Source organism: Carcharodon carcharias, chromosome 2 (assembly GCF_017639515.1).
Source record: "Carcharodon carcharias isolate sCarCar2 chromosome 2, sCarCar2.pri, whole genome shotgun sequence".
NCBI classification, from domain to species: Eukaryota; Metazoa; Chordata; class Chondrichthyes; order Lamniformes; family Lamnidae; genus Carcharodon; species Carcharodon carcharias.
The window spans coordinates 232,174,557-232,202,540 of NC_054468.1; the positions used below are offsets into that span (position 1 = coordinate 232,174,557).

Below are 27,984 nucleotides of genomic sequence, written 5' to 3' on the forward strand. Positions count from 1 at the left end.
GCCTTCACTCAATCAGGGAGCCCCGGATAACAGTTGCAGAGGATCGGGAACATGGAGAGTCAAATCTGAAAGATTCAAGAGTCAAATACATTGGATTTTTACAGTTTCTTTAAAATATATTTTTTACAAATATAAATTGTTTTCTATTACTATCAGGCTATTAAATCTGCAACACCTCTGGATAAAAGCACTTCAAACATTACCATTTTTCAATATAGTGCTATTTCTTATTTTTGAAGCCCTACTTTTCGGTAATGATCCAATTTGATAGATATGAACCTTAGGAGGATCCAGACAGAGGCAGCGCAATCTGCCATGGTAATTGGAAAAGGAAGCAGTGGAGACAGTGAGTTACGATCTGGAATGTGCTGCCTGAAAGGGTGGTGGAAGCAGATTCAGTGATAACTTTCAAAAGGGAATTGGATAAATACTTGAAGGGGAAAGATAATTTACTGGACAGTGGGTAATGAGCATGGGAGTGACCATAAGAGGTAGGAGCAGAAGTAGGCCATTCGGCCCATTGAGTCTGCCCCGCCATTCAGTGAGATCATGGTTGTTCCGATAATCCTTAACTCCACTTTCCCTCCTTCTCCCCATAACCCTTGATTCCCTTACTGATTAAAAATCTGTCTGTCTTAGCCTTGAATATAATTAATGACCCAGCCTCTACAGCCCTCTGCGGTAAATAATTCCACAGATTGACTACCCTCTGAGAGAAGAAATTCCTCCTCATCTCTTTTAAATGGGTGACCCCTTACTCTGAGATTATGTCCTCTGATCCTCGACTCTCCCACAAGGGGAAACAATCTCTCAGCATCTACCCCGTCAAGCCCCCTAAGAATCTATATGTTTCAATAAGGTCGCCTCTCATTCTTCTAAACTCCAATGAGTACAGGCCCAACCTACTCAACCTCTCCTCATAAGAAAATCCCTCCATACCCGGGATCAACCTAGTGAACCTTCTCTGGACTGCCCCCAATGCCAGTATATTTTTCCTTAGATAAGGGGACCAAAATTGTTCACAGTATTTTAGGAGTGGTCTAACTAATGCCTTGTATAGTTTTAGCAAAACTTCCCTATTTTTACACTCCATTTCCTTTGAAATAAAGTCCAACATTCCATTTGCCTTCCCTATTACCTGTTGAACTTGTATGTTAGCTTTTTGGGATTCATGCACGAGGACTCCCAAATCCCTCTGTGCTGCAGCTTTCTGCAGTCTTTCTCCATTTAATTAATATTCAGCTCCTCTATTCTTCCTGCCAAACTGCATAACGTCACATTTTCCCACATTATATTCCATATAATAGCTTTAATAGCTCTACCAAGGAGCCAACACAGGCATGATGGGCTGAATGACCTCCTTCTGTGCAGTCTGATCCTAATCTTAAAATTTGAGACAGTCCCATCAAGGAGTGAATCAGCAAGCTCTTTTAAGCAGAAATGATAATGCAAATATGGAACACGCTTTCAACTGGAGCTTTCAAAACTGAGATTGATGGATTTTTATTCAGTAAGGACATTGACAGATGTGGAACATAGGGACTGAACAGAGTTGACGTGCCTGATCTGATTGGTGGAACAGGCTTAAGGGGCTGAATGGCCTCCTCCTGTTCCTGGAACTTCCACGAATATTGACAGCAGAGACTCTTAATACAAATACAGAAACATTCCCAGTGACTCCCACGGTTAAATCCCAGTTTCTAACTCCCTCCTAGATATTACTCTATACATAAGCTATTTGGACACATCAGTTAGATTTGAACATGTAACTTATTCTCAGGTTTCCATTATTCCATATATAAAACCTCTGAATCTCTCATTAGGTTCCAGCCCATAACTCACTCCCAAGGATCTGTTATCCAATATAAAAACCCATTTGAACACCTTGATTAGATTGCAGCCTGTAACTCACTCCTGGATATCTGTTATTCTATATATAAAGCCCCCTAAAATCCTCGATTAGATTGCAGCCTGTAACTCACTGCCAGGAATCTGCTATTCTATATATAAAACTCCCAAACGCCCGATTAGATCTCAGCATGTAACTCGCTCCTGGATATCTGTTATTCTGTATATAAACCCCAACAAACTCCTCAGATTATTGGTTAACCCACCCAGATAGCTGTTGTTCTCAGTCCTGTTCCTCTGATTGACCAGTGTTGATCCTCAAGTTATCACCTATTTTTGCCCTAATCAATTTTCAAGCGGGCTGAGTTTTAAAATCTGAGGTTAACACAAGTTCTCAGTAAGGTTTTACTTTTGTAAAGATATATATATTTTTGATGGAATTGACCATGAACATTTTCGATGAAGACTGATCACCATATAATTATTGATAGATGGTGGATTTGGTGAGGATTATTTTTTATGTTGTGGAATGAAAAATATATTTTTGGAAATGATCAACATTTTTTTACACAATGCATTAAATCCCCATTATGATTTGGAACTGGTGGTTGATGTTGTTGTCTCTGTGTTTTGATCTCAGCTCATTATTTTGCTGGTATGTTATTCACAATGGCAGTAATGACAGTGGATAGCATGTAAGACTGGGATTGTAGGAAGGGGCATTTTAATTCTCCGGCAGGAAATCAGCCGGTGGGATCTCGGAGTCTGAGGCCGAGGTGAGTGCTGGGGATGGGGTGTGAGCCTATGTCGTGGGGGCCTATTCTTTCCTTGAGGGGTGTGGATCAGCAAACCCTGATCTATCAGGATCCATAGGGGAAACAAATAACTTCACTTTACCCACACATGCCAATACACACATACACGCACACACGCAAACACTTCCCACCCCTCACACATATACACACACTGCCCCCACCACCCTGTAGCACGTGTGCACACACTTGAAAACTCATTCTGAATCTTGCTGTGTGAGGCACTGGAACCAACATTTTTAAAATAGGAGTTGCAAATATCTAAGCACCAGCCACCCAGTGGCCCATCATTCCCCCTCCCCACCCACCAGTCTATCATCCATCCCCCTCCCCACCCACCAGTCCATCCCCATCCCCCACCCCACCCGCCAATCCATCCCCATCCCCCACCCGCCAGTCCATCCCCATCCCCCACCCCACCCGCCAATCCATCCCCATCCCCCACCCCACCTGCCAATCCATCCCCATCCCCCACCCCACCCGCCAATCCATCCCCATCCCCCACCCGCCAGTCCATCCCCATCCCCCACCCCACCCGCCAATCCATCCCCATCCCCCACCCCACCCGCCAGTCCATCCCCATCCCCCACCCCACCCGCCAGTCTATCCCCATCCCCCACCCCACCCGCCAATCCATCCCCATCCCCCACCCCACCCGCCAGTCCATCCCCATCCCCCACCCCACCCGCCAGTCCATCCCCATCCCCCACCCCACCCGCCAATCCATCCCCATCCCCCACCCCACCCGCCAGTCCATCCCCATCCCCCACCCCACCCGCCAATCCATCCCCATCCCCCACCCCACCCGCCAATCCATCCCCATCCCCCACCCCACCCGCCAGTCCATCCCCATCCCCCACCCCACCCGCCAGTCCATCCCCATCCCCCACCCCACCCGCCAATCCATCCCCATCCCCCACCCCACCCGCCAATCCATCCCCATCCCCCACCCCACCCGCCAATCCATCGTCCATCCCCCACCCCACCCGCCAGTCCATCGCCCATCCCCTCCTCCCGCCCACTGGCCATTCCCTCCCCCTCCCCACCCACAGGCCCATCCATTGCCCATCTCTCCCCCACCTCCACCCACCAGTCCATTGCCCATCCTTCTCTCCCTCCCCCAGCCACTGGTCCATCGCCCCATCTCCTCACCTCCGTCCCTCTTTCCTCCACCCCCTTATCCACTAAATAAAACGCAGGGTATTAAATTGAATTTTACTGCTTTTTGATGGTGGGGAGCAGGGACAGACCAGTCGATGCTGATGACATCTGAGGAAGAAGAGGTGCAGCTGCAATGATACTGGGACTTGCAATCCCACCACAGGACTTGGCCCTGCCACAAGCGTGGACTGCTCCACAGGACTCAGTTCTGCCGCAGGGTTACAGACAGCACTTGTAGCACCTCAGCTCTTATCTTCCCACTCTTCATACTCTGCCATTACATCCGACCGTATCGAGACCTGGAAAAGATCAGAGAAAGAGACAGCGTGACCTCTGACCAGAGCCTTATCTTATTACTGTCTGATTTTCCAGTGGGTTTACACCGATCCACATTGGCTGTTGGGTAAAAACCAATTTCCCAGTGATTCTCTGGGAGGTTTCCATTGTGATTGGCCCCCAAGTTCCAACAGCTTTTCCCTGGCTTTATCTTCCTGCACTCGCAGAGACTTGTGTACTTGTTGTGGGATCTTTACGTGCACTGAAGCTTGGGTTTCTCAACTTTCAGACCATCTCTCTCTCTCTTCACCAGCCACCCTCCAACTCTCTCCCCACCCCCCTTCAGTGCCTCCTCAGCATCACACTGAAGCACTCGCCCCCATTACAGATCCACATCCCCTGAGCTGAGGTTTGAATTCCAAACCTCGGAAGCAGGAATGCTGCCATTGTGCCGCGTTGGCACATAAACAGCCAGGGTTCCAGACAGGGCATGGAATTTTTCCACATAAGGCAGCCGAGGCTGGGAATAAGACTTTCAAGGGAAAGCAATTGGATAAGCACTTGGAGAGGAACGTACGAAGAGGTGGGGCAGAGGGGATCAGTGTTTGGGATTGATCGAGCAGAGCTAGCACAGGTATGATGCTCTGAATGGTCTCCTTATGTACTGTAAACTAACATGGGGCTATCCACTCCAGGCTTTGTATCAGGTCAATAAGTCACACAGTGTGTGTGGATCTAACACAACAGATGAAGTGAGACGGAACTGTGCTCTAAATTGAACGTTGTTGTGTCCAGTTCCATTTAAACAGAGTGGTCAATCTGACCTTGCCCCCGTTGCCTTCTTTCACCCAACTGAGCGTCTTGACCTCCCCCAGATTTATCTGCGGAGTTTGACAAGGGGCAAAATCTGCAAGGCCCCTACAGGCAAGCCCTGGGCACCCATAGAGATGACAAAGCACCAGCTTAGGTCAGTTCTGAGGCCTCAATTCGGACACCATCAAGAAATGCACCTGGTTTGCTGTGTCAATGCATTCGGGCCCCACAGTGGGGAGCTAACACGAAACAGAGGGTGTTACTACGTTCCAGGAAGCAGGGGCATGATCTCTTACGGTAACGCATAGTTGCTGCTGATCTAGAGGTCCCATAAACATGTCAACTGACCTTAGTCCCCCTCTTGTTGCCTGTGTTTTCCTCCTGTGCTCCCTCTCTTAGTTATGTAGGATATACAGCACAGAGGAACAGGCCATTCAGCCCAACCAGTCCATGCTGGTGCCTTTGCTTCACTCACGACTTCTGTTCTTCTCAATCTAATTCTATCATCGTAACCCTCTTTCCCTTCTCCTCGCATATGTTTCTCAAGCTTCCCACTCCCCGTGGTAGTGAGTTCCACATTCTCAGAACTCTCTGTAAAGAAGTTTCCTCCGAATTTCCGACTGAATTTCTTGGTGACTCTCTTGATTAATGGATCTAGTTTTGCTCTTCCCAACAATTGGAAACAATGTCTCTGTATCTAGCAAACCTCTATCAGGTCACCCCTCAGCCTTCTCTTTTCAAGAGAAAAGAGACCCAGTGTGTTCATCCTTTCCTGATAGGTAAAACCTCCCAATTCTGGTGTCAACCTCGTAAATCTGTTTTGCACCCTCTCTGGTGGATCTATATCCTTTTCAATAACATGGTGACCAAAACTGTATGCAGTCCCACCAAGGTTCGATACAAGCTTAGCATGACTTCCTTAATTTTCAATCTATCCTCTCTAGAAACAAACTTTAGTGCTTGTTTTTTTCTTACAAACACATTAACCTGTCTTGCTACTTTTAGTGATGCCTGTATTGTACCCCTGCTCCTCTACCCCATTTAGATTCTTACCCAAGTAATACCTGACCTTAGTTTTATTACCAAAATGAAATACCTCAACCACTTATCTACATGGAATTTCATTTTCTGATGGTTACCTACATCACCAGCCATTTTCCTTCAATGCTGACCCATTTCAGTGGAAGCTGCCTCCCAGTTCATTGCTTTCATGGGATGTGGGCATCACTGGCAATGCCAGCATTTGTTGCCCATCCCTAATTGCCCTTGAACTTAGTGGCTTGCTAGGCCATTTCAGAGGGCAGGTAAGAGTCGACCAACTTGCCGTGGGTCTGGAGTCACATATAGGCCAGACCAGAGAAGGATAGCAGAATTCCTTCCCTAAGGGACTGGTGAACCAGATGGGTTTTTAAACAACAATCAATGATAGTTGCATGGTAATCATTACTGTAATCAGCTGTATATGCCAGATTTTTATTGATTGAATTTAAACTCCATGTGGTGGGATTGGAACCCATGTCCCCACATCATTATAAAAGCAAAAAACTGCGGATGCTGGAAATCCAAAACAAAAACAAAAATACCTGGAAAAACCCAGCAGGTCTGGCAGCATCTGCGGAGAGGGACACAGTTAACATTTCGAGTCCGGATGACCCTTCAACAGAACTAAGTAAAAATAGAAGAGAGGTGAAATATAAGCTGGTTTAAGGGGAGGGTGGGACAAGTAGAGTTGGATAAAGGGCCAGTGATAGGTGGAGATAACCAAAAGATGTCAGACAAAAGGACAAAGAGATGTTGAAGGTGGTGATATTATCTAAAGGAATGTGCTAATTAAGGGTAGAAAGCAGGACAAGCAAGGTACAGATAGCCCTAGTGGGGGTGGGGTGGGGTGAAGGAATCGACAAAGGCAAAAAGGTAGAGATAAAACAATGGATGGAAATACATTTAAAAATAATGGAAATAGGTGGCAAAAGAAAAATCTTTTTAAATTTATCTCTATCTTTTAGCCTTTTTTGATTCCTTCCCTCCACCCCACCCCCACTAGGGCTATCTGTAACTTGCTTGTCCTGCTTTCTACCCTTAATTAGCACATTCCTTAGCTAATATCACCACCTTCAACACCTCTTTGTCCTTTTGACTGTGACATCTTTTGGTTATCTCCACCTATTACTGACCCTCTATCCAGCTCTACTTGTCCCAACCCCCCCTTAAACCAGCTTATATTTCACCTCATTTCTATTTTTCCTTAGTTCTGTTGAAGAGTCCTTTGGACTTGAAACGTTAACCGTGTCCCTCTCCGCAGATGCTGCCAGACCTGCTGAGTTTTTCCAGGTAATTTTGTTTTTGTTTCCCCACATCATTAGCCTGGCCTCTGGAATACTAGCCCAGTGACATTTCCACCATGTCACTATCTTTCCTGCTTCCCACTCGGCTGGATGTGCCCAACTGACAAGCCAGAGTTCTGCAGAGCCCATTCCCTTGCCTGAAGCCAGTAAGAAATAGTTGGAGGATTCCCCCATTGCGTGTGTACTCACTGCTGCGTGGAAGAAGTTTTCATGCTGGTTGCTTTCCGGCTGGTGGAAGGATCATCGTAATCTTCAACATATGAAATATACAAAAACACATTTTACAATTCACAAAATTACAAAATTACAGAAGGGGAACAGGCCATTCAACCCAATAGATATTTATTCCTCATGAACCTCCTCCCAGCCCATCTCATCTCACCCTATCAGAATATCCTTCTATTCCTTTCTCTGTCATGTGTTTATCCAGCTTCCCCTTAAATGCATCTGTATTATTTGCCTCAACCACTCCCTGGGGTAGTGAGCTCCACATTCTCACCACTCCCTGGGTAAAGAGGCTTCCCCTGAATTCCAACCCATGACCAAGATCGCCTATCCCCACCTTTGTAATATCATCTGGCTCTATCTCCCCTCAGCTCTTCCGCTGATGACACCCTCATCTATGTCTTTGTTACCTCTAGACTTGACCATTCCATTGCACTCCTGGCTGGCCTCCCACATTCTACCTTCCGTAATCTTGAGGACATCCAAAATGCTGCTGCCCATGTCCTAACTCACACCACATGCCGTTCAACTGTCCCACCCACCCTCCCCCATGTTTGCCGACCTACATTGGCTCGAATTTAAAATTTTCATCCTTGTTTTCAAATCCCTCCACTGCCGGCCCCCCTTCCCACCCCTGCCGTCTGCCCCACTTTCTCTGTAATCTCCTCTACCCCTCAATCCTCCGAGATCTCTACACTCCTCTTATTCCTGCCCCTTGAGCATCCCCAATTTTAATCTCTCCACCACTGGTGGCCATGCCTTCATTTGCCTCGGCCCCTATAAACCTCTCTACCTCACTGTCCTCCTTTAAAAGCTTCCAGCCTCTTTGGCCCTGCTTTAGGTTACCTGCACTAATATGTCCTTTAGCAGATCAGTGTCACATTTTGTTTTATAATGCTGAAGTTTGATGGGACGTTTTATTACAACCAGGTGCTGTGCATGCAAAACGCATTCCAAATTAGAGCATTTGAATGCAAAAATGATGTCAGAAAATTTTCAGGTAGACAGATACTAGCCGTCGTTGGATTCCTTATTGCATTTAATGGTGATGATCTTATATTTATTTAACCCTGGTTTGTTCATTTTTAAATGTTTTTGCTTTTCTTTGGTTCTGGTCTCCCCCACAAGCAGAAACATCTTTATGCTGTCGACACCCCTTCATTTTACAGACCTTGATTACGCTATCTCAAAGCTTTCTCTTTCCTTTCAGAAAGAGCCTCATGCCTATTCAATCTTTCCAGTTAGTTCTAAGCTCTCAGTTGTGCCCAGTTATCCTGAACTTACAGCATGAGTACTCAATGCATGGGTCTTACCTCTGGTCATTCCCATGACAGCTTGGGCGGCTGAAGTCAGTTTGCCTTTTGATGGGGTACCTGCTGCCTTTGATTCAGGGACAGGGGGAGATGGTAAAGAGAAAACAATCATTAACATTTTGAGCCAGATTTTCACTGTGCATGCCCGGCTCTAACTGGCACTTTAACAAGTCAAGATTCACCTATTTCTCAGAATTCTTTAGTCGCACTCCTTCACCTCTCAACCAGGTGGTGGGTTCAAGACCCACTCCAGAGAGCTGAATGCAAAATCCAGGTTGACACCCCACTGCAGTGGTGAGGGAGTGCTGCACTGGAGGAAGGGGAGTGCTGAGGGAGTGCTGCACTGGAGGAAGGGGAGTGCTGAGGGAGTGCTGCACTGGAGGAAGGGGAGTGCTGAGGGAGTGCTGCACTGGAGGAAGAGGAGTGCTGAGGGAGTCCTGCACTGAAGGAGGGTAAATATTGAAGGAGTGCTGCACTTTCAGAGGGTCAGTACTCAGGGAGCATGCACTGTCAGAGAGTCAATATTGAGGTAATGCTGCCCTGTCAGACAGTATTGAGGGAATGCTGCACTGTTGGAGGGTCAGTTTTGAAGGTGTGTTGCATCGTCTGAGGGTCAGTACTGAGGGAATGCTGCCCTGTTAGAGGGTCAGTACTGAGAGAGCGTGCACTGTCAGACAGTCAGTATTGAGGGAATGCTGCACTGTTGGAGGGTCAGTTTTGAGGGTGTGTTGCATCATCTGAGGGTCAATACTGAGGGAATGCTGCACTGTTAGATAGTCAGTACTGATGGAGCACTGCCATGACTGAGGGAGTGCTGCACTGTCAGAGGGTCAGTACTGAGGGAGTGCTGCACTGTCAGAAGGGCAATTCTGAGGGAGTACTGCACTGTTGGAGGGTCAGTTTTGAGGGACTGTTGCACTGTTGAAGGTTCAGTATTGACGGGGTGCTGCAGCATTGTAGGTGCAGTACTGAGCAAATGCTGCACTGTCAGTGGTGTCATCTTTTGGATGAGATGTTAAACTGAGGTCACTTTTGCCCACTCAGGTGGACGTTAATAATCCTTTAAAAGTAGAGCAGGGCAGTTTTCCCCAGTCTGCTGGGGCCAATATTTATCTTTCAACTAACATCACGAAATAGATTATCTGGTCATTGACGTCAATTATTCCCTATGGGATCTTGCTCTGCAGCAACTGGCTACCTGGTTGGTTGATCATAACAAGTGATTGCATTTCAAAATTAGTTCAAGCCTTGTTGAGTTTTGGGACATCTGAGGATGTGACAGGTGATATGTAAAAGCAACTTCTTCCTTTCCAGAATTGGCACCTTATAAGATATGGGAAGTTATTTTTCTGGCCAGACATCCACTCTTTCGCTGCTCATTTTACTGAGTCCAAGTACGGTGGGTACCAGCTCCTCGCACTCATCTCACACAAGTAGCCAGTCAATTTGTACACGCTTCGACAATAAATAGCCGTTGACTATTTGACCAGGAAGGGCATCACAGCCCAATCTGAGCCCGAACCCCAATCGCACATCCTGCACCTTTTGACTCTGAGCACCAGTCACCAGATAGGGTTCAGGAACAGGAGACCATTACTGCTGTACCCCTTCCTGGTGATGATGGAATAGCCAGGCCAAGGGGTAGTGTCCAGCTCACACACCGAGAGTAGTTAGTGGGGGCAATGGACTGCACGGCTGTAATTTCCCACAGCAACGTATTGGAACAAGGTGGGCGGTGGGAGCTGGGGTGGGGTGGGTGTGGTCACCTTCAGAGGGTGAGACTCGACAGGGGAGAAACACAGTCATCATATTCCCAAAATCTGTCCCTTGCGGCTATATGGAGTGACCATACCAGGTGCAGTGACCACATCAGCTTGAGTGGCATAGGAACGTAAGACAATGGGACTTTGGAGCAGAAGTAGGCCATTCGGCCCTTCTAGCCTGCTCTGCTCTGCCATTCAATAAGATGGTTGCTGATTTGGTTGTGGTTTCAACTTCATTTTCCTGACTGTACGCCCCCCCCCACCACATATCCCTTGACTCCTTTGCCTATCAAAAATCCATCGAACCCAGCCTCGAATAAATTCAATGCTTTCTGGGGAAGAGAATGCCACAGACTAATGACCCTCAGAGAAATCCTCATCTCTGTCTTGAATGGGAGACTGCTAATTTTTAAATGGTGTCCCCTAGCTCTAGCAGGCTCGAGGGGCCAAATGGCCTACTGCTGCTTCTAATCCTAATTTATATATAGATTCCCCAACAAGAGGGGGAACGTCCTCCTACTATCCACCCTGTCAAGTCCCCTCAGGGTCTTAGATGTTTCATTAAGACCACTGCAGTGGGCTTAAGCCTAAACTGTTCAGCCCTTTTTCATAAGATAACCCCACTTCATCCCAGGAATCAGTCAAGTAAACCTTCTCCGAACTGCTTCTGACTTTTTCAAATAAGGAGACCAAAACTACACAGTGGTCCAGATGTGGTCTCACTGAGGCCCTGTACAGCTGCAGCAACTTTTCTCAACTTTTATATTCCATTCCTCTGTAATAAACACCAACATTTAATTTACCTTCCTAACCACTTATTGCGCTTGTATACTGTACCGGATGGAGTGACCGCTTTGGACGGAGATGACTGTACCTGATGGAGTAATCGTACTGGAACAGGTGACTGTACCGAACGGGGTGATTATACCGGATGGGGTGACTGTACCGGACTGGGTTAGCATTCCGGACAAGGTGACCATACCAGACAGGTGACCATACAAGACCGGGTGACCGTACCAGGTGGGATAAGCATACCAACCGGGGTGACCATACTGGACTGGGTGACCGTACCAAATGGGGTGACTGTACCAAACCAGTTGACCATACAAGTTGGATGACCAAACCAGATGGGGTAACCATACCGGACTGGGTGACCGTACCAAACCAGGTGACTGTACCGGACAGGGTAACCATGCCGGACAGAGTGATCGTGCCGGATGGGGTGACCGTACTGAACCGGGTGTCCATACGGGCCGGGGTGATCTTACCGGACTGGGTGACCGTACTGGGTGAAATGAACTTACCGAGGGTGGCGAATATGTTGTTGGGCGTGAGTGCGCAGCCTGTGTTTTCCGTACAGGGGGTTGTACAGGAGGGCCTTTCGGTGGTTGGTATGAGGTGGACGACAAAGCTGGAACTCTAGCTGAGCCTGTGGGCTGCTTAGAGGCCAACTGAACTTGTGCCACTGGTGGTGGAGCTCTGGGCTGAAAGGAGGACGAAGGCGGTGGGGCTTGTCTGGGCACAGTCTTGCGGTTGGCGTTGGTCTTACAGAAGTTGATGTGTCGCTCTGCAGCTGTTTCGTTGAAGCGTCTATTGCAGTATGGGCACTCAACGTAATCTGTGGGTAAATGATACACAACTTAATGTCAAGCACGATCACATCTTGAACAGAGCTCAACACACACACAGCCATGCTATAACACATCAGGTAGTAGTGGTTTCATTTCCTTTGATCGTGTATTGCTTAAGTGTTCACTTAGATTTCCTTCTATATTAGTCTATCCATAGTGTCAGCTGTGACTCAGTTGGTAGCACTCTTGCCTCTGAGTTACAAGGTAGTGATTTCAAATCCCACTCCAGATATAACCACATGGAATCTAGGCGGACACTCCAGTGCAGTACTGAGAGAGTGCTGCCCTATTGGAGGCACCATCTTTCAGACATTAAACTGAGGTCACATCTTCCTTTTCAGGTGGATGCAAAAGATCCCATGGGCGGAATGAACTCCTGTGTTCTAACCTTCTAAAAGCCAACTGACCCACTGTTGTCTGGGTACATTAATGGCCTAAAATCGAGGGCACAAGAACAGAAAGTAATAAAAAAGACTAATGGAATGTTATTTTTTATTTGGAGGCTGGAGTACAACGAGTGGAAGTGATGCTTCAGTCATGCAGAGCCTTGGTCAGGTCCCTTCTACACCACTCCCTCGGAGTATCAAGCCTCAGGAAGTATACACTCGCCTTGGAGGGAGGGCAGTGTAGCATAAGGGTGTTCGGCAGGGTAAGGGTTAATATGGGCCTAGAGAACAGTACCGCCCACAGTATGATGTAGGAGTCACATGATAGTAGACTGTCTGTGGAGTAGAGTCTGGAAGAAGCCTCCCATGCATGGCAGTACCTTGGATATGTACATAGTTACAGGTTACCAATAAACAGCTTTCGTTCAACCGTACAAGCCTCAAGACCTCTTAGTGAGACACCAAACAAACTTTACAACATGGTGGCAGTGAAGGATGGACCCCAAAATCCCAGAGAAGCTGGAGAAGGAACCTGGAATCTCAATGCACGCAGAAGAAACTGAAGCCTAACCTGAGAAAACTGCATCTGAATTAAAGTCGCAGTTGGAGATCGCCAGAAGGAAATTGAAGACACGGTTGGAAAGCTCCATCACAGACATGGAGGCTGAAGGACTCCACTAAACCATGTGGAGGTCTGTTGCCAGACCTGATCAAAGGCAGAGTCAAGGGTGTCAGGAAGATATAATAATTTTCAAAATGTTATTGGAATTTATTGTAAAGTAGAGTAATAGTGGGGTCTGTTCTATGTTTTTGTGTGTGTATGGGGCTTAATTGAATTAAAGGCAGCTGGTGTGAAGTTTTTAATTTATCAAAAGATAAACTAAGTTTGAAATGTTAAATAGGTAAATATGAGGGAAGTTTAGAATGTAAGGTGTAAAGGGAACATTTACATTTTTAAATAAGCCAGACTAGCTTGAATTCAAAAGAGGCAGTGAAACATTACACCTAGCCAGGAGAAGTTAAGAAATAGTGTGTTTATTTTTCCCAAAGATTACTGGTAAAATTTATTATTAGAGAGGTAAAAGTCCAAAGATATAGTGAAACAATGGGATTTTGCATTCAAATGGGGAAAATATGTGTAAAAGGGAGAAGGCTTTGTGTAAAGGCAGGCATTCTAAGATCTAACAAGTGTGAAAAACCTCCAGCATCTAAGCCTCAAACTGCTGTCTAAAAGGAACTGAAGCTGAGAAAAAATCACTTTGAATTTGACTGTCCAGTGTATTGTGTGTTACTTTGCCTGGGGTTTTTAAAAACTTTTGTGTCTCACTGTTGCTTTAACGGAGGTGTTACTGGGGTTTAGATTAATTAGGGGATTTAGAAGTTATAGTAGTAATTTGTAGATCTGTGTATGTGTTTAAAATCATTTATTCTATCAATAAAGGTTTAATTTAGTTTTATAAGAAACCTATAAGATTTGGTGGCCTTTTTACTGAATTCAAAGCCCGCATCTCGCAATAAGTACAAATTGCAAAAATAGTTGTGGGGGCTGCTTCAAGTTTCCCTCTGGGATTTGGGTAGCTTGACATCTACCATCTGCCTGCCATAACAAGGGACCCAGCTAGATAAAAAAGGCTGAGCAAAATTAAAAAAGAAACAGAAAAAAGGCAGAAAAAGAATCTACTGCGCAGATGAAAATCCAGATCTGATCAGACATAGAGGCAAAGTCAAAGGACCTGGTCAAATCACACGAAGGGCGAGCAAAAAAAATAAAGTAGAAAAGTTGAACCTACCTTTGAAAATAGGCGGCCATCAGGATCAGCACATCCAGAGTGCAACTAAAAGAAAGCTACAGCGAGGGTCCCAGCCAGAACCATAACACGAGGTGGCCGAGCTGAATTGAAAGGAAAAGCTTTGAGAAAGGGCAGCCAGAATTTAAAGATGACTTTTCAGGTGATTCCCAGGCTCAAAAATCCAATAGTTGGCCCAAACGTCTTCGTTTGAAGGTTCCCTATCGAGACAGTGGTTTAAAGGAAAGGCTCACGATTGCAGTGGGAACCTGCTGAAACTGACCAAGAGTGGAAAGGAGCACGGAGAGAAAATCAAAACCAGCAGCTGCAGAGCCATCTTGAAGAAAAATAATGAGGTACTCACCTGTTACAAAAAACAGCCATGGATAGTAAATCAAAACTATCAGACTGGTTTAGGCTAAGGCAAGGGCCAAACCAATCCAAGATTGGGAGTCTTGGAGCAGGATTAAGTGAGAAATCAGAAGAAGTACATTTGTATCCTTGTTTGGTGTATTCACAGACGAGGTAACCCTAAACCAAAGTATAGATGAATCCTGCACCACATTTAGGAGCTAATAAAAGCCTTTGACAAATATTTTAATCTCCAAATTGTGGAGAGTGCAGACCTTAAAAGGTCTAGAACGCCCTCAATAAAGCACCGATGGAGATAAAAGACTCCAGGCCGAGGGATACAACACTCAAGCACACAACGTGATGAGGCATTTTCTGGTCAGCGAGGGGGGAGGTGGGGCCTACTCGCCGAGCTGTAAAATGACGCGGGGGTGATGTCGGGCGGGCGTGTGTCCCAATCTCACCGCTCGTCATTTAGATTTTCAGTCTGGCGGGTGCGCAGCCAAGTCAGCTGTATGCCCGCCGAACTGTCAAAGGCCTATTAAGGCCATTTAAAACCTAATTAACTCAATTTAAGGTTGTCGGGCAGGTGAAGGGCCCAGGCGGCCTTTGCATTTTTCATGAAACCTCATCCAAGGGCGGGATGAGGTTTCCTGAAGTGTTTTAAAATCTAATAAAAATGTATACATTTACTCTTTGACATGTCCCAGCTCATGTGATAGTGTCATGAGGGGACATGTTCTAAATGTTTTAAAAACCTTTATTTAAATGTTTAACACTGAAACAAATCTCCCCGAGGCATCTCCGTGTCTCAGGGAGATCTCTGCATTCTTCTGCAGGCATTTGCAAAAGAGCACAGGGAACCACTCAGGGAACCACACCCGCCCCCACCCGCACAGGGAGCGCTCAGCGCTCCCAGGCACGCATCACGATGGGCGGGCCTTCATTGGCCCACCCACATAAAATGGCGGCGTGGACCCGATCAGGTTCGCACCCATCCCCCGCCTGCCCCTGCACAACCCCCCCAACGGGGAGGGGGGGGGGCAATTTCTCGCCATGGTGACAGGCCACGTCAGTGCACAAGAGTTTAGCACAGAACAAAGACAAGGCTGAGAAGCAGCTGAAAGACTTAAAAAATAGAGCTCTTTGAAAATGCTGACGCATTATCTGAATTGCAACAGCAGGTGGCAGTCTAAAGCACGCAGATGGCTGTGAATGAAGGAAAGCTATTTGACATAACCGAAAAGAAACCAAACCTGCAAAAAAGAAAATGAAACAATTCCATGGGAGAATGTTTGTGTGAAAGCTGAGTTGGCAGGAACTCAACCAGAAGTAGAGTCAAGCACAACTGCAGGCAGAAAAGGTGCTCAAAGAAGTTGGTGAGAAGACAAAGAAGCCCTGAAAGACTCTTTAAAGGATAAATACATGGCCCTGGATAAACACGAGGAGCAAAAAAATGTTGAATACTACTTCAGCAAAGCCAGTTTTGGAGCTATCTGTAGTGAAAAAGCAATGCACTGAATCACAGCGTGAGTTGTCAAGAGGTCAACAAGAAAATAAACAGTTGAAAGAACAGCTGATTGTCCTTCAAGATCAAATGCAAAAGGAATACAGAACCCTTCAGCAGCATGAGGAAATGAAGGCTGTCTTGAGCAGTAGAATGGAAGAACAGCAGAAGAAACTTGAGGAGATTCTGTTGAATGACAAGAAAAATCAAGGTGAAGCAATTGAGCTTTGGAAAGAAAAGGAAAACCTGTTAAAAGACCTTCACAAGCGACAAGGATCCCTCGGTTCAAACAAAAACAGAAAATGCTGGAAACACTCAGCAGGTCTAACAGCATCTGGAGAGAAAAACAGAGTTAACAATTCGAGTCCGTATGAGTCTTCCTCTGAAGAAGAGTCATACGGACTTGAAACATTAACCCTGTTTCTCTCTCCACAGATGCTGTTAGACCTGCTGAGTTTTTCCAGCATCCGCAGTATTTTGCTTTTCCCGCAGTTCAAAGTTTGTTCCTCTGGAAAATTATGGAGAGAAGCAAAATGCCACTCTGAATGAACTGAAGAACCAGTTGGTACAGAAGACTCAGCAATGTTCAATATTCCAGGGTGGAGCCGAAAGCTACAAGTAAGAAACTGAAGACTGGAGAAGCAGCTGAACGGAAAAGAGGAGGCATTGAGAGGAAAAGCTGTGGAGCTTTCCAAGCTGCGAGCGGGATAATGAGGCCGTGAGTAGCACAGTAACAGAACTAAAACAAGTTCACACTTCACCGGAGACAGAGCTGGCCAATAGTGAAACCAAAATGAAGGACCAGGACAAAGTTATGCTGCAGACAGAGAAAGACAGAAATAAGATTGGAAAATGTAAATCCGATGCTGAAGCAACTAGAAGAAACAACACTGGACGCCTCAAACATACTGAGAACCACTGAGCTGTTGAAAAACAAAATAGCTGAAATTGTGAAACGAGTGGAAATTAAGTTTTCATTGTTGAAACATCAACATCCAGCAAGAACATGGCAGATCCCACGGAAAAAGAAAATCCCAGTCCACCCTCAGAATGAAAGGAGTGAACATTTCCTTCGGAACGAACAGGGCAAAACCACGGAGTCCAAAGAAAGCAGATGGTTGTTAATAAAGAAATAACGCAGCCCGAAGGAGCACAAAAAGCCAGTCAAACGGAGACAACCAAGTACCAGAAACACAGAGCACGACAATTTCAGCACCAAAACGACAAAGTCAACCCAAAGCAACTGAGACGACCGTTCAGAGTAAAGGTTAATGGGAGACTGGAGAACAGTAGCGCCCACAGTATGAAGTAGAGAGTCATATGATAGTAGACTGTCTGTGCAGTAGAGTCTGGGAAGCAGGCCTGGAGACAATACCTAAGCAGGGCTGTACCTTGGCGATGTACATAGTTATGGGTTACCAATATGCAGTTTATGTTCAACCTTACAAGCCTCAGACCTCTTGTTGAAACACCAAACAACCTTTACTACAGTTGGGGGTGGTGGAGGGGTGGGAGTGGGAGTGGGGTGGTGTGGTGGCTGCAGCGTTAATTCACCAGAATAGTACCCACAGTTAAAAGGTTACATTATGAGGACAGCCTGAAAATGAGAGAGTGAGGGGTGATCTAATCAAGTTGTTTAAAATGATAGAAGAATTTGACAGAGAAGTGATTTAGTCTGGTGAGGAAATCCAGAACAAGAGTTGGGTTGGGGGCAATCTTCAAATTACAGCGAGATGGTTCAAGAGAGTAATCTGTAAAAACTTTTTCACACGAGGAGAAGAATCTTAAAATGTAGGCTTTGGTGGAAGAGAGGTCAATGGGACACCAAAATTGTGAACAGCCTGGATCAGCCTCAAACAGTGGCTAGGCAGGGTGATGAAATCGATAGCCAAGGAATGGAGATGGTGTCGAGGACCAAAGACAACGGCTTCAATCTTTCAAATGTTTGATTCTCTGACAACATAGGCTGCTCAAGGGGGTGAAGAGAGGTGGAGGTGGGTTGGGGCTGGGGAGGGGTGGAGCCAAGGGATGCAGTCATTGGATAAGTAGAGCAGGGGGGAGGGATGAAGCCAAGGAATGGGTAGAGCCGGGGGAGGGGGTAGCCGGGGAGGGGAGGGCAGGAGCCAGAGGGAGGGGTGGAGCCAGCGGGGGGGGGTGGCTACAACCAGAGGAGGGCTAGAGCCAGGGTGAGGTGGGCTGGATCCACGAGAGGGGTGGAGCCATGGGAGGGGTGGAGCCATGGGAGGGGTGGAGCCAGAGTAGTGGTAGAGCCAGGCAAGGGGTGGAGCCAGGTGAGGAGGGGTGGATCCAGGGGGTGGGTGGAGCTAGGTGAGGGGTGGAACCAGATGAGTGGTGGAGCCAGGGAGGGGTGGAGCCACGTGAGGGGTGGAGCCTGGGGATGGGTACAGCCAGGGGAGGAGTAGAGCTGGCGAGGGTGGATCCGGGAGATGGGTGGAGCTGGGTGAGGGGTGGAGTCAGGGGTGGGGTGGAGTCTGGGGTGGGGTGGAGCCAGTGGAGGGGCAGAGCTCGGGGAGGGACATCATCAGTGAATGTGGAATCTGGCTCCATATGTTCAGATGAAGTTGCCAAAGGGCAGGATATCCATGAGGAAGAGGAGGTGCCAAGGATAGACCCTTGGGAGACTCCAGAAGAAATTCTTTAGGCGGTTTCTCTGCTCAATAACCTGTGAAGATTATGATTTTTGAGAGACTTGTAAAATCATCTTGTATGAAAATTTGGATTGTGAATCACTTTGTGTTGAGATGCACAGATTAAACAGCAAATAAAAGCAACTCAATAAAAGCAAAGCACCTGGATTGATGCTGGCAGGTGGTGGAGGGGGTAGTGGAAGGCCCTTTCTTACAGCTTCTGTTGCAAGTCTGGCTGACCTGACGCTGTTGATGAAATCTTCATGCTGTTGTCTCCAATGTGATACAGGTGGAGAATGCTGCAGCAGAGGCACAGAACAAGGAAACATTTGCAATCTAAATCATTTCCACTCAGCATGCAAGATGCTCCCAATTAAAGAATTCTCTACACACAGCATCACCAACAACCCCATACACAATCATAGATTCGTACAGCACAGGAGGAGGCCATTCACCCCATCAAATCTGTGCCGAATCTTTTGAAGAGTCATCCAGCTGGTCCCACGCTTTCTGTTGCTCCTGCACTTTTTCCTTCAAGTATTTATGCAATTCCCTTTTGAAAAATACTATCAGATCTGTATTTGCCACCCTGTCAGGGTGCATTCCAAATCCTAACCACTCATTCCGTGAAAAAGAAGTTTATCCTCATGTGGCCTCTGGTTCTTATGCCAATAACCTTAATCTGAAGAAGACAAAGAGTCTGAAGAAGAGTCATATGGACTCAAAACATCAACTCTATTTCTCTCTCCACAGATGCTGTCAGACCTGCTGAGCTTGTCCAGCATTTTCTGTTTTTGTTTCAGGTTTCCAGCGTCCGCAGTATTTTGCTCTTAACCTTAAACTCATGCCCTCTGGTTCTCAAACCTTCAGCCATTGTTTCCCTTTATTACTCTATCTAAACCCTTCATGATTCTGAACACCTCGATCAAACCTCCACTCAGCTTTCTCTGCTCTGAGGTGAACAATGTGTGAAATAATTGTACATAACCCACAGCCCAGTATAATAACCCGTTACATTCCAGACACTCTTCCTTCTGCCTGCACCCTCACAGTTTGAATCCACGTTTTCCACAAAAGCAAAATATTCAAACTCTGTTCCTTTATCCACAGATTCTGCCTGTGTTTCCAGCATTTTCTGTTCTATATTTTTCACACCCAGTGCTGCTGTGGCCTATTTCATAGAATCACATGGCGTGGCAGGCCATTCCACCCATCAAGCCTGTGCTAGCTCTTTGGAAGAGCTACCAATTAATCCCACTCCCCGCTCTTTCCCTATAGCCCAGCAAAATATTTTCCCTTCAGCTAGTTATCCAATTCCCTTTGAAAAGTGAATCTGCTCCCATCCTTCTTCCAGGCAGCACATTCCGGATCATAAATTCCTAGAACCAAAACCGTGGCACTGCTTATCTCAGTCTTTGCTCTCTTCTACAAACTACTGACTTCTTAACCACAACCATACTAATCCCACCTTCATCTCCCCCCACAATTCAGCCCTTGCATCTGAACGCTTTCCCTTCAGTTTATTGACTATAGACATCGGGACATAGAGCCTGCGCTCCAAGTGATATGAAGTGTTCAGGGATCAGTTCTACCTTTGCAGCTGGCAGCCCTCTTGCCGATGAAATGTCTGTCCCAGCAGCTCTTTGCTTGTATGAATTGAATACTTTTTTTTTCTTATTAGCGACTTTGCTACAGATGGGTTCATGTCTTTCCTTAAAATAAAAGAAGTCATTGAGTTTTACAGTGGTTCAGAAGCAGCTTCTAATAATTTGAAGCTAACTTTTAATAGGATTTTCCATCTCAAAGTTTATCCCTAATCTCCTCCCTGCCTCCATCCCCAATCAGGGTGCCAGCTCTGGCGGGACACGTTCCTGGTAGTTTCATCACATGATCATTCAGCCCACCTTCCACCATTGGTTACTTAACAAATCATTCTCGCAACATTCTGTTTATCCACAGCCAATCAGCTGCATTGTTTCAAGGGAGTAAGGCAAGGCTGGATGGCCTCTACTTCAATGCCAGGAGTATTCCAGGTAAAACGGATGAGTTAAGGGTGAGGATTGACACGTGGAATTGTGATATAGTAGCCATCACTGAGACGTGGTTGAGGGAGGGGCAGGATTGGCAGCTCAACATTCCGGGATATAGAATCTTCAGGTGAGAGAAGGGAGGGGGTAAAAGAGGAGGAGGCATTGCATTATTAGTTAAGGAGTCAGTTACTGCAGTAAGGAGAGATGATATCTTGGAAAGGGCATCGAATGAAGCTTTGTGGGTAGAGCTTAGGAATAAAAAAGGGGCAGCCACATTGTTAGGTGTTCATTATAGATCCCCAGATAGTCAGCAGGAAATTGAGGAGCAAATATGTGCACAATTTGCAGAGGTGTGTAAAAACAATAACAACAGGGTAATTATATTAGATGATTTCAACTTTCCCAACATTAATTGGGATAGACATAGTTTTAAGGGCTTGGATGGAATGGATTTCTTGAAATGTGTACAGGAGAACTTTTTAGGTCAATATGTAGAGGGTCCAACAAGGGACAGCACAGTTCTGGACCTAATTCTGGGGAATGAAGCCGGACAGGTGACTGAGCTGGTGGTGGGAGAGCATTTTAGTGATAGCGACCACAACATGATACAATTTAAGCTTGTTATGGACGAAGAAATAGACAAGTTGCAAATAAATGTTTTGGATTGGGGGAGAGCGGATTTTACTAAAATAAGGCAGGATCTAGCCAAGGTAGACTGGGAACAGCTACTTGTGGGGAAATCTACAGAAGAACAGTGGGGGGCATTCAAAAAGGAAATGGGAAGGGTACAGGCTCAACATGTTCCCTCTAGGGTGATAGGAAGGTGTAACAAGCCCAGAGAACCATGGATGACCAGAGATATTCAGGATACGATGAGAAGCAAAAGAGATGTTTTTAGCAGGTACAAGTGAAGCAAATCAGCGGAAGCATTAGTGGAATACAGAAAGTGCAGGGTAGCACTTAAGAAAGCAATTAGGAGAGCAAAGAGGGGATATGAGAAAGCTCTGGCTGGTATAAGTAGGGAAAATCCCAAGATATTCTATAAGTATATCAATGGGAAGAGGATAACCAGGGAAAGAGGGGATCAAGGGGGCAATCTATGGGTGGAGCCAGAGGACATCACTAGAGTGCTGAACGAATATTTCACGTCCATCTTCACCCAAGAGAATGAAGATGAAGGTATCAAACTCGGGGAGAGACTGTGAGGTTCTTGAGCAAATTGATACAGGGAGTGATAAGGTATTGGAGGTGTTGGCAGGCTTAAAAGTGTCCCAATCTCCACATCCAAATGATTTGTATCCCAGACTGTTGAGGGAGGCAAGGGAGGAGATCACCGGGGCTCTGACCCAAATTTTTAATTCCACTCTGGCCATGGGGGAGGTGCCAGAGGACTGGAGAACTGCTAATCTGGTTTCACTATTTAAAAAGGGTTGTAGAGATAAGCCAGGGAACTACAGGCCAGTGAGTCTCACGCCAGTGGTAGGGAAACTATTGGAGAAAATTCTGAAGGAGAGAATCTATCTCCCCTTGGAGAGGCAAGGTTTGATCAGGGATAGTCAGCATGGCTTTGTCAGAGGGAGGTCATGCCTAACAAATTTGATTGAATTTTTTGAGGAGTGACCAGGTGTGTAGATGAGAGTAGTGCAGTTGATGTAGTTTATATGGATTTCAGAAAAGCCTTTGACAAGGTCCCATATGGGAGACTTATAAAGAAGGCAAATGCACATGGGAAACAGGGTAATTTGATAAGGTGGATTCAAAATTGGCTTAGTTGTAGGAGACAGAGGGTGATGACAGAAGGATGCTTTAGTGACTGGAAACCAGTGTCCAGTGGCGTACCACAGGAATCTGTGCTGGGTCACCTATTATTCGTCATTTATATAAATGACATAGATGCCTATGTGGGGGGTAGGATTAGTAAGTTTGCGGATGACACAAAGATTGGCCGGGTGGTTAACAGTGAGGTTGAGTGTCTTGGGCTACAGAGAGATATAGACAGGATGGTCAAATGGGCAGATAAGTGGCAGATGGAATTTAACCCTGAAAAGTGTGAGGTGATATATTTTGGAAGGAGTAATTTGACAAGGAAGTATTCAATGAATGGCATGACACTAGGAAGTTCTGAGGAACAAAGGGACCTTGGCGTGTGTGTCCATAGATCACTGAAGGCTATGTTAGTGGGGTGGTGAAAAAGGCATCTGAGACACTTGCCTTTATCAATCGAGGCATAGATTACGAAAGTAGAGAGGTCATGTTGGTGTTGTAAAGAACCTTGGTGAGGCCACAGCTGGAGTACTGTGTGTAGTTCTGGTCGCCACATGATAGGATGGATGTGATTGCACTGGAGGGGGTGCAGAGGAGATTCACCAGGATGTTGCCTGGGATGAAACATTTAAGTTATGAAGAGAGGTTGGATAGACTTGGGTTGTTTTCGTTGGAGCAGAGAACACTGAGGGGTGACCTGATTGAGGTGTACAAGATTATGAGGAGCACGGACAGGGTGGATAGGGAGCAGCTGTTCCCCTTAGTTGAAGGGTCAGTCACGAGGGGACATATGTTCAAGGTGAGGGGCAGGAGGTTTAGGGGGGATTTGAGGAAAAACCTTTTTACCCAGAGGGTGGTGACGGTCTGGAATGCGCTGCCTGGGAGGGTGGTGGAGGCCGGTTTAAAAAAATACCTGGATGAGCACTTGGCACGTCATAACATAACATTCAAGGCTATGGGCCAAGTGCTGGTAAATGGGATTAGGTAGGTAGTTCGGGTGTTTCTCACGTGTTGGTGCAGACTTGATGGGCCGAAGGGCCTCTTCTGCACTCTGTGGTTCTGTGAAAAGTCTCCTTGCTACCCCATTGGATGATTCTGGAATGGCAGTCAGTCAATTTTCGCTCTTGCAATAAGGGCTCAAAGAACATGAAAATACCATTTTTCTCCAGGAGTTGCTCCCAGGGGAGTCCTGCGAGTTCATCTTTAATTCCTGGAGACTCCAGGGTAATCCTGGGGGTCATGGTGGCCCATGTTGACTGAGCTGGCGGCCCTGTGATTGGGACTATCGCTGAACATCTGTAGCACCTGCTGAAACCATTTACAAACATTGCGGTGTACAAATCTGCTGCTACGTTTCCTACATGGGCCACACTTCAAAACTACCTCACTCGCTGTAAAGCGCTTCGGGACATCCTGAGATGGTGAAAGGCACCAGGTCTTTCTTTCTCTCAAACTGCTCACAAGAAATTAAGCTTCCACAGGCAGCAAAGCCTTCCTCAGAGGGGCCGAGCAAGAAAACTGACCTGTCGAGCTTCAAACCAAACAGTTCCTTCCTCAACGATCACTCAAAATGGTCTGCAAAGGCAGGCTTGGGTTTGAGATTTGCCGTGGGTTTGAATATTCACTCTGACAGGGAACTGTGGGGAAGAGGGGGACAGCAAGCATTACGGACATCTACAGTGTCCCTGTTCAATGATGGCACAGAAACCTGCTGGCAAAACTCCTCCTATTAGAGGACGTAAGGTGCCAATTTGGCCGCCAGTGCCCAGATGCTTGTTTAGGCCTTAACATCGCCAAAGCCTCCCATTTAAGAAATAATTAATAGCCTCAGGTCTAGCAGGTGATGAGGATGACCCTACAATCTCAACAAAAACATATTTATGTGTTGCCTTTAACTAATAAAACATTCCAAGGTGCTTCACAGGAGCAAAACAAAATTTGACACTGAGCCACATGAGGAGATATCAGGTCAGATGACCAAACGCTTGTTCAAAGAGTTAAGTTTTAAGGAGTATTTTGAAGGAGAGAAGTGTGGTAGAGAGGCGGAGAGGTGTTGGGAGGGAATAGAGCCTCAGCAACTGAAATCACAGCCGCCAATGGTGGAACGATTAAAATAGGGGATGCTCAAGAGGCCAGAATTAGAGGAGTGCAGGTACCTCGGAGGGTTGAGGGCTGAAGCAGATTGCAGAGATAGGGAGGAGTGAGGCCATGGAGGGATTTGAAAACAAGGATGAGAATTTTAAAATCAAGAGATCGCTTGACTGGGCATCAATGTAGGTCAGTGAGCTCAGGGGTGATTGGGGAATGGGACTTGCTGCAAGTAAAGACACGGGCAGCAGAGTTTTAGATATTTTAAATCATAATTCATAAAACAGAAGCAAGTGCAGAGACACAGAGCAAAGCAAAAAAAAAAAGTTCTCAGAGATGCTTAACAGGAAGTGGAAGGCCAAGAAGGAAACTGAGGAAATGAATCTTGTACAAACTTACCAGACTACTGGGTTCAAAATTTCTTCCACAGTTTCTACAGGGCACAAGGTTCAGATTCTGCTCTGTGTTCAAGAAAAGGTTAAATATAAAAAATTTCAACAGATTCATTGTTACTGGACTGTAATCCAAATGTCTAAATTCAAATCGCACACTAGCAATTACTAAATAAAAGCTACTATCAGTTAAAGCCACCATGAAGCTGTCAAGATTGTTGTAAAATCTCGGCTGGCTCCCTTCAGGGAAGGGAATCTGCCATCCTTACCCGGTCTGGCTCGATGAATCGGCCATCCTTACCCGGTCTGGCTCGATGAATCTGCCATCCTTACCCGGTCTGGCTCGATGAATCGGCCATCCTTACCCGGTCTGGCTCAATAAATCCGCCATCCTTACCCGGTCTGGCTCGATATGTGACTCCGGTCCCACACCCGATTGATTTGACTCCTCAATGCTGCCCAGCAAAGCCATTCAATTGCCTTCTCAGGGTAACTAGGGGTGGGTAATACACCAACAACGCCCACATCCCGAGAATGAAGGGAGAAATACAGTTGGTCCATTCTTATCTCTTTCAGCGGACAGATGCTATAATGCACTGTGAATGCTAATAAGGACCCAGGAAAATCCGGTATGTGAAAGGCCAATGTCCCATTGCTTTCAGTAGGTGTGGATGTTAGCTGTGGCACAGCAGGTGGCACTCTTGCCTCTCAATGTCAGAAGGGTGTGATTTTAAACTCCACTCTAGAGACTTGAGCAACACAGAAACCTAGGCCGACACTCCAGTGCAGTACGGAGGGAATGCTGCACTGTCGGTGAACCGTCAAACCGTTCTCTCTTGTAGATGTAAAGGATCCCATGGCACTATTTTGAAGAAAGGCAGGGGAATTAGCCTCAGTGTCCTGCTCAAATATTTATCCCTTAACCAACATCATTAAAATTGATTATCTGATTATCATCATATTGCTGTGTGTGGGAGCTTGCTGTGTGGAACTTGCTATCAGCTGTTTTGTGTTACTGCACATGATTAATTTCACCCCAACAAGTTTAAGGTTCCCAGTGAATGCTCGAGTGCAAGTGGTCACTATGCCAGCTTAGCAGTCACTTGCAGCAGCAGAGAGGGTTAATGTGGGTCAGGGGGCTAAGGGATTGAGAGGACTTGGGTGTGAAGATACAGGAGAGTGAGGATAAGCCACACTGAGTGGCCAAAAACGAAAATGCAGTCCAGTTACTAGGTTGAAGAGAGTGGGGGAGATGTGATGAGAAAATTCAAGACTAGTGGGTAAGGTTGACCACACGCTGAAATCTTAAAAGATTATAGATGTTGACCAAGGCTCAGTGGCGAGCACTTCTCATCTCTTGGACAGAAGGTTGTGAGTTAAACTCCTCATGTAATACAGCAGATTCTCCCCATGTAGTGCTGAGGCAAATGTTACACTGTTGGATGTTTTCTCTTTCTGATGAGACAGTAAGTTGAGCTCCTTCTGCCCTTGCAGGTGGAGGTAAAAGATCCCATAGTGAAATTTGGAAGAGTAGGGGAGTTCTCTCCAATGCCTTGAGCCAATATTTATTCCTCATCATTAAAGCAGATAGCATTAATGTTTGTGGGATCTTGCTTTGTGAAAATTATGTGCTGTGTTTCCTACAATACTTGATTGAACAAGCACTCTCTGGCATTCCCACACAGAGTGCAGAAGTGAAATGGAACATATTGCGAGACGCCATCTACAATATCGTGCACTCAACATATGGGAAGCAAGAATGGAAAAATGCTGATCGGTTCAAGGCTAACATCACTATGATGGAACTTGTAATTAATGAGACAGACCATTTGGCTTAGTGAGAAGTTAGATCTGAGGGTAGACTCTGAATTCACCAAGAGTCGCTTGGCACCAATAACGGCTGGTTACATCTTTGCCAGGATTTCCAGATGTCCTTCAACACAAGGAATGCTAGGGGCATGAAGGATAAAAAAACAACAGGTCCATCAGCAAGGAAAACGGCTCTATTGAAAACAAAGGGGAGGTCATCACCGACTGCAATAAACAGTTGGAGAAATGGGTGGGACACCACCTTGAGTTGTACTCTAGGGAGAACACTATCACCGAGGAAGTTCTAAACACCACAGAAAGCCTACTGTGCAGCTCAGTGCAGAGCTGGATACCGGCCCCACAGCAGGAATATTGAGCAAAGCTATTGACTCACTTGCCATGGACGAAGCTCCAGGTGCTGATGCTATACTGAACTCATCAAGCACAGGAAACCGGCAGTTCTGCAGCACCTGCATGAACTTCTCTGCCTCTGCTGGAGGGAGGAGTCAGTGCCCCAGGATATATGAAATGCGACCCTGTGCAAAAACAAGGGCGGTTGCAGTGACTGTAACAACTATCAAGGCATTTCCCTGCTGAGCAACATGGGCAAAGTATTTGCCCACGTTGCCCTTGTCAGACTGCAGATCCTGGCTGAACACATCTACCAGAATCCCGGTGTGATTTTAAAATTAGAGGATCTACAGTTGACATGATCTTCTCAATCCAGCAGCTGTAACAGAAATGCCATGAGAAAAGGAGACCAATATATATTGCCTTCATTGATTTTACTAAGGCATTCGATTGTAACGGCAGAGATGGTCTATTTAAGCTGCTGTAGGAAAATTGCAGCCTGCTGAAGTTGCTCAATGTGATCTCTTTCCATGACAACATGCTGGGTAAGGTCAGCTACGATGGGGGCCAGCTTAGAAACCTTTGAGGTCCGCAGTGGGGTCAAACAGGGTTGTGTCCTGGCACCAACACCATTTTTTGCTGTCATATGCTTTCAGGTCATCTACAGAGGGTGTCTACTTACAC

The 27,984-nt window shown here is 46.2% G+C and overlaps 1 protein-coding gene across 1 annotated transcript; it reads right to left on the reverse strand.

Annotated features, from left to right (window-relative positions):
• Positions 1 to 4: 4 nt before the first annotated feature.
• On the reverse strand, positions 5 to 27,425 carry LOC121288916 (zinc finger C2HC domain-containing protein 1B-like). The gene is made up of 8 exons (XM_041207779.1): positions 27,344 to 27,425; positions 25,148 to 25,209; positions 20,459 to 20,578; positions 19,030 to 19,165; positions 11,861 to 12,174; positions 8,794 to 8,860; positions 7,445 to 7,505; positions 5 to 65 (listed from the first exon to the last, which is right to left on the reverse strand). Exons 1-8 carry the CDS (start codon positions 27,423 to 27,425, stop codon positions 5 to 7), a joined length of 903 nt encoding a protein of 300 aa, XP_041063713.1.
• Positions 27,426 to 27,984: the final 559 nt, after the last annotated feature.